This window comes from Alligator sinensis, unplaced genomic scaffold (assembly GCF_000455745.1).
Source record: "Alligator sinensis unplaced genomic scaffold, ASM45574v1 scaffold923_2, whole genome shotgun sequence".
Taxonomy (NCBI): Eukaryota; Metazoa; Chordata; order Crocodylia; family Alligatoridae; genus Alligator; species Alligator sinensis.
In genome coordinates this window covers 492,432-500,337 of record NW_005842589.1, presented here as the reverse complement: position 1 = coordinate 500,337, position 7,906 = coordinate 492,432, and the positions used below count along the sequence as shown (strand labels likewise).

Genomic DNA, 7,906 nt, shown 5'->3' with positions numbered 1-7,906 from the left:
CTTTCCCTTCCATCTCACCCTCCCACTCCTTCCCCATCCCAGAGACCTTTTTGAATTGAAGTTTTAATTTCGAAATGGTATGACATGGCATTCTCAAACGTTTTTCATGAAGAGACCCTACATTTTAATGGGTTATCTCTTATGAATTATTCCCCTTCCCATTATGCTCTTCTGGACCATTTCCTCTGCCTGTAGCAACTGTATATCATGATAATGATGGCAATTCCTCACAGGAAAGAAATGTTAGAAAAGTTTTTTATGTCTCTTAAAGCTGTTTGCCTATGGGAAACAAGGAGTAGAGACAGCCATTTCTCAGTAGATCACTACGAAGTGGACTAACAGCAGCCCAAGAACTACAGTTTTGAGACTATTTCTGGCTGCTTAATAGCCAGAGATTTTTGACTTGCTAAAATCGGTTGGACTATTTTTAAGTGCTGTCAAGTACATAAAATAATGTGTTTTAATCACTGAGCAAACAAAGAGTATTTCAGTAAATAGATCTGTGTAAAATTCAAAGATGGTCAAATAAAGAGGACCAAGAAAAACGTGAAGGTTCTTTTTTTCTAATAGCTGTAATTACCTAAGCCTTGTGGCTAGGGAAAAATCAATGACTGCTGTAATAGGTTTTATTCTTGTAGACTTATTTTGTGTTGGTCTTCTAAAGCTAGCAGATTAATAATGAAGCTGGGTTTTTTTTCTTTTCTTTGAGGATTATTTATATAAATATAATTAGTTTATATAATTGTGTGTGTGTGTGTGTGTGTGTGTGTGTGTGTGTATATCTATATCTATATGTATGTGTATATATCTGTATGTATAGTGTGTGTGAGTATAAAATACTTGAGTAGTGAGAGGATGGAAGTCTTATTTTTTTAGCAGTTAAATTTTGAAATAAGGGGACGTACTAGAATTTTCTGATATAATCAGACTAGCAGGATTTGATATTATCTAATTTTTTACAACATAAATGATAAACTGGTGCATATGCTCTAATTTACCAGTAGATAATAGTATCCAATATATAATGATTTTATTTACACACACACACACACACACACACACACACACACACACACACACACACTTAGTATATATTGAATACTATTATCTACTGGTTAATTAAAGCATATGCACCAATTTATCAATTATGTTATAAAAAAATTAGATTATCTCAAATCATGCTAAACACATATAAAAGCAATAATGGCCTTTTCTCTTTTGTATTTACTTCTAGAAAGTTGATTTAGTGATTACCAGTAAAAGACAGGCATTCCTAAGAGATATCATATGTGTTGTTTGTTCATTTGAATTCATATGGTAAGAGATATACCTCTCTAATGAGTGTGTATTTCTCCTATAAATTCCAAGAATGAAAGGTAAATTAAATTTTATTTTATCCCTTATGGTCATCAGTCCTCAAATCCCAACAAAACAATCTTTTCATATCCCACTTAGGTCAATATTTATTTCTTATTTAAAGAAGTATTTATGTTAAATTCAGATACTGGTATGTATTAACCATTAAGGCCAGGTACAGAAGTTACATACAAACCGATTTAAGTCATTGGAAACTGGTTTAAACCTGTAACAGACCAGAAGTTCAGTGTACAGAAACCAGTTTCAAAATGGCTGAAACTAGTTTAAAATAAACCTGGTTGAATGTAGTATCAGACTTAACTGATTTAAGTCAAACCAGTTGATGAAACTTCTGTCCCAGACTCCTTCCTGTTTCAAGTTAAATCAGAGTCCCCCAGTATTCTAGCATGCTTTGCAGCCCTGGACTAAGCTGTGCTGTCCGTTCCAAAGAGCAGGGCTGGTTCTGCCCCTCTGCATGAGGAGTGGCTCACTGATGCACCCCACCCTCCACCCCGGGTCTGTGGCAAGGGAGGGGGTTAAACTTCCCTTCCCCCAAGTATGGAGCTGCCCTGCTCTGCTTGCTTAGAGCTAACTGCAACTGTGTATTACAAATCCCAGAGGTACCTGGAAGCAGGAAGAGGAAGTGGTGAGCAACCCTGAAGAGTCCTGCTACTGTGAATCTGGACTGCAAATCCCAGAGATTTCTGGGGCAGCAGGAAAAGGAAGCGAACACACAGCCCATGCTGGCTACATGCCAGAGAGCTGTGCTGTAGTGCCCCCCCGACTTCTGGCCTGAGCCACTGCAGACATGTAGTTGCATTTCCTGAGTCAGAAGTGAATGTCTGTTCATTTTCTTATTGGTTTAATCTTTGCAGCTCAGACTACCCTGCAAAGATTGAATCAATTCAGCCTTGGCCTTTTTGACTGTTTATACTTAGTCAGTCAGATTCTGGATTTTGTGCAGTAAACATTGCACTCACACTTTGTATTGCCAAGAGGCTCAGTGTACCAGTTGGTAATATACAGACATTCAGTTTCTACCTGGAGAATCGCTGCTCTCCTGCTAGAAACTACAAGTATACATACATTCCAGCTTATTTTCCTGGAACAAAAATGGCTGCTTCAGGAGTCTGACTACAACAAGTTAGAAGTTACTCCAGGAGAATGAATGTTTGTACATTTTTGTGCGACTTAACTCTTCCCAGGGACCAGAAGGAGTGGAGCCAAAGGAAAGACCCTCATGTTTTCCAGGGGCCAGGGTCACTCTGATCTGGAATCATTCCTGGTTTCGGTGGTATCAATTTTCAACCATTTTAAACGCATGTTTGTACACAGCCTAATATTTGTTTTGCTGCGTACTGAAATGCTCTTTCATTAATAATGTGACCAGCTCAGTACTGTTAATAGTCATCACAGTACAAGCAACAGCATGTAATTAGGAGCTATATCAAGGTCCTTCAGTACAAGTAAAAACATGCTGCTACAGGCCAGGGTGATACACACTGGATATGTCAGTGCTGCTTTCTGGAGGGGGAATTTACTTAGGTTTATTTAGGTTATTATTCTGTCACCTTTTTCATCATCACATAAGATACATTCTTACGTTGTTCAATTGTAGTTCCTTCTTACCACTCAATAAATGACTCTCAAAACTTCATCTCACAGCCTGAAATATGAGGGAATATTGTAATCTTTAGAAATATAAATGCATATACTCCAGACTGGAATCACAGATCAGTTTTGTCTAAAATATTCAGAAACAAGTATAGGTATGTCTGCCATACTGTATTAAAATGATAATTGTACTACCTATTTGTACCTATTTCATGATACCACTATTCACAACTAGTAGCACGATACCCATGATGTAATTTTACAGATGCCAGTGGAATTATTTATGGTTTAAATGCTCATCAAGAATTAAGGTAATGCAGTCTGTTCTCTTGGTGAACATAATTTTTAACAGAAAATCTGAAAAAAATGAAGTTATCCTGTGTGTCTGCACTTCAGTAGCAACTGAAAATACCATTTCTGTATGGTGAGAAGAGAATGAGGGTGAAAAGGGATACTCCGATTCTCCAGTAATGTACAAAGTATCATTTTCCCTTAGCTATAGCATGAAGACAGATGAATGGCAGGATTTAAATTTTCTCAGATCTGGAGATGTTGCTCTTCCTTTCTTCCTCTGTAGAAAATGATACTTTACATGAATGACTGCTGATAAATGTGCATCTTGAGGATACTGAAGGTTTCAGATTGCTTTGATAAGATGAGAGTAGCATATAAACACAAACCATTGAAAGAGAAAGGAAACGCAAAACATTGACTGTATCTAACTTCTATACTGATTCATATATTTTAAAAAGCCAACAAAGAACTACGTGGTATTTGTACTCATTTGTTCTTTGTGCTACCAAAGTCTATACAACTTAAATCTTCCTTATAAGAATAAAAAGCATATAATTGGCTTTCACAGCTTGTAAATGTGAGGAATGGAACATACTTAAGTAGTGAGAGAATGGAAGTTTGTTTTTTTTTAAGCAGTTAAACTTTGAAATTAGGGGACAGACTAGAAAGTAAAGGACTTCTGGATTTTAGAATCTCTTAAAAAGAAGCAATAGTGAGAGTAGAATTGCTTCATTTTATGCACACCACTTCTAACATGTCCATGTTATTCTAGCACTTAGAACTTCTGCACCTTTTCATCTAGCCACTTCAGTAATCTAGCATCTTGCAAACAAGGGAGGTGTCTGCAATTTGCAGCTGTCCCACAATGCAACATTTCATCCTTGGGGAACATCCTGCACTCTACAGCTTCCCCTCTAGAACTGCTCTGGTTTGCCAAATGCATCCTAAATGCTCTGTGCCCCCTCCATTGCCCTGTCAGCCTGCTTGTAAAACTATTTTTAAAACCAGAATAAATAGTGTAGAACAATAGGTTTACATTTGCATACATCTCTGTGGGGAAAATTACAGAACGTGCTATTCAGAAATGTAGGCATTACATATGGTATGTTGGAGCTATTTTTGGTCATCTTTGTACATCTGTCAAGTACAGTAGTTACTTCACTAACATCTGGCAACTGTACTGGTATGCAGTTTTGGGGCCTGAACTTGCAAACTCACACTCTTGTGAGTTGACTTATTGACATCAGCAATCCCATTGAGATAGATGGGTTTGCTGCCATGAATGAGATATTACATGATCACCTCATTAATCTGCAAAACACTTTTTAGTTCAGCAAAATTAAGGCATTTCTTCCACTATAAATCTCACCTTTTAAAGAAAATAATTTAAAAAGCAGTAATTTCACTCTTCTGCTTCTCATGGTAACAATAATATATTTCCTGGGTTTTTTTCCCCTAATTGCTTTGTGAAAAGACATTGCAGATGGGGTAATTAACTTGTTTAATAACAACATAAAAAGTTCTGTCCAATAAAAATAAAGACTACTGCAAAATAATTTAACCTTTTTAAAATTATAATGTCTGTTTTTATAGCCAATTAATAAAGCTCAGACTGAACTCTTACTTTTTTAAGCACACAATACTCCTTTAATGGATCTGCTTCAGTTTTGCTATGAATTTTCACCCTTTGTCCTCACCACAAACCTGCATCTTATGTGATGCGTTGTTTCAAAAGGGATTTATTTTCATACATCAGTATCCCTTGTGTTTTTACAGGTGGACAAAACATGCATTTGCTTGACAGTTATTCTTAACATGCAATTGCAAAATCCTCTAGAAAAAAAAGGAAACTCAGTATTTGTAAGTTAACTTACTTTGTGGAAATGAATTGAGCAACCAAGACAGATTTGTATACATTAGAGGTTTCAAATGAACTTTGTTGTGCAGAATTCATGGGTAGGTTTGAATAACTATCAAAAAGGCAAACTTTTTCTCATTTTAGCATGCTTAAATTAGTGCTTTATCAGTGCTTCACAGTTAGTTTCAAAGTGTAAGAATTTCAAGAACATTAATTTGAACCTTGTTTTCTTATCAAACTCTTTTGACATGATATGTCAATTATGGGGGAGTTGTTTGTTTAATGGAGATGTACGAATTCCGAAGTCTGTCATATTGTAATTTGAAGCAATTTGGACATCATATTTGTAGCTGTTTAGTTGAAAAAGGTTGTGAGGGGGCCCATATGCTTAAGAGTGGCCTGAAGTTTAACTTCTGAGATGAGTTAGGGAACTATAGCCTAGAGACCCAGTGGGCCATCAGTTGACCACATCTGACATGCACCCTTGATTTGCCTGCATAATACAGATAGAATTATTTATTCTACTTTTCCCTCCAGGAAACGGTGAAACTAAACATTAAAATGAAATCTAGCATATGTTCAGATTACTTTCCTAAAACTGAAGATAATTTTTTTTTAAACCTCTCCAGTCATTTCTTCCCTTCCCTTCTTTTCCATCCTCTCCCACAATAAACACCTCTACTTATCTTGAAAAGCATTCTGTATGTCATCTAGTTTTTATTGCATTCAGTTGGTCTGCTCTAGAAGACACATTTTTTTAATACACTGTACTTATAATTACTATTTTATGTACACTTCATTTTCATAGCACACCTGCAGTCTACAGTATGTTCCATTTATTTGGACAGGAAGCTTATATGTCTTGTGCCCAATGAGTTTTGACAGACCAAGTATTAGTTTCCTCCATGTGTTTTATCAGATGATGGCATATTGCAGGTGTTTACCAGCTCATTTTGAAAATGTACTCATGCTTAACAGTAGTTATTTTTGCTCTCTATGGGAAAGAGCAAACAGCAACAAAGAGGGTAAAAAAAAACCCCAATAATGGTATTGAAAGGCTTGAGATTCGCAGGATATGTTTAAAAAAGTAAATATGGATTGCTGCTTATTGCAGATGGTTTAGTTAATTATTTTATACCAATTACTCTGTATTTGATTATATTTTTTAGAATATGCAGTGGATTTTGGAAATATATGAAGTGGGTTTTGTTTTGTTTTGTTCTGTTTTTAATGCTAGTATACTGATGCTTACAAAATGCTTATAATTTTGAGGTAAAACTAACTACCCAGGAACAAACTAACTATCCAAGATTATAATAATTTTCAACTATGATTGAGAAGTATATGTTTGTATTTATATGTATATATTTGTGTTTCACATGATTGCATCTTTGGATCTATATTATTTTGCATTAAATGTCTGTATTTGAATATGTCCCTAACAGTGCAGAAAGGAAAAGTATCGGGGTGGGATAATTAAATTATCATATAATACACCATTAAATATACTTATGGACTTGAAAACTGAATAGTACAGGTTCTGGTATATGCAGTCTTTATACACAATCTGCAAATTGGGACATAAGCGTAAGGGTTTTCCATACCTCTTATTTTTAAATTAATTTCCTTTTAAATTGTTAGCTTAAAGAGAGCCTTTCCCATCTCAGTGGCTCCAAATGTTTTAGGAAGGGATGAAATGTCATCATTCCCACTGAGGAGAGGTTTCAAACAGCTTTACTGTGGAGAGCTCATCAGCACAGGGGAATTGGGGAAAAAAGGAATTAAAATATTTTATCTATGCTCACACAGCAGCCTGTTGTCAGGGCTTGGAATAGAACCCAAGTCTCTTGAGTCATAGTTTACTTCCTTATCCATTATACTGGGCAGCTTCCTTTAAGAAATCAATAGGGAATCCTGCTTTAAAATTAATGGCATAACAGTTCTGTGTTTGTGCCATATTTTTCACATATCAAAATATAATTGTGCTTTCTAAGATCCTTACCAAGGATCCTGTTGGTTTTTATTTTATTTTATTCTTGGTTTGTTTCATATTTGTTTACTTTTATTTATTCCATGTCTTCTTTTTGTTTTGTTTTGTTTTTAGTTGTGTCTGGTAAGTTGAAATTTTCTTGGCCATCTTCTAATCATCGTGTCACTGTGACTGGAACTTCTCTTCCCCTTTCCATCCATACCCTTCCATGTCCTTCAACCAATCAGCTTCCATCCTTTCCTTGTTATTGACAAGACAGACTGCACAGAATAGATTCTGCAGGAAGTATGGGTAATTTTGTGGCAAAGAGCAAAGGTAATGGGTTGCAAATTTTTGTCTTTTTTTCCAGTTATGAATCTTAATTTTCACTTTTCACTTATTCCCACACATGTAAAACCTAATGTTTTCCTATATAATCAATTAATTTTGTCTTAAAGATCCCAAGGACAGGAGGAAGGGATTCCCCACCCCCTAAATAGCTAATGGCTACATCATCCTGTATAGCAGGGGTTGTCATCCAAAGGTATGCATAGGGGGTATACGCGGGCGGGGACAGAGTGCGCCCTGTGGCGTGGCAGCAGCATCTCCCCCAGTGTGTTTCCATACTTGCTTCTTACCCAGGGGAGGGGTGCGCCTGGCATACCATAGAGCCTCCCCACCTCAGCTCACTCTCTGTGCCCACTCCCAGGAATAGCGTGGGGGGTGAGGGCAGCGGTGCCCCTCCACAAGCCAAACAGGGGGTGGGAGGGCTTGCACGCGGTGGCTGTCACTGTCCTACACCACCACCATACCCC

The 7,906-nt window shown here is 36.7% G+C and overlaps 1 protein-coding gene across 5 annotated transcripts in view; it reads left to right on the top strand.

Moving 5' to 3' along the window:
* Window positions 1-7,906, top strand: part of ROBO1 (roundabout guidance receptor 1) — a 461,057-nt gene that overhangs the window by 356,290 nt on the left and 96,861 nt on the right. For all 5 annotated transcript variants that reach the window (XM_025214559.1, XM_006032830.2, XM_025214558.1 and 2 more), the window contains exon 7: window positions 7,227-7,235. In XM_025214559.1, coding sequence (XP_025070344.1) covers window positions 7,227-7,235 — 9 coding nt within the window. The remainder of the gene's footprint in view (window positions 1-7,226; window positions 7,236-7,906) is intronic.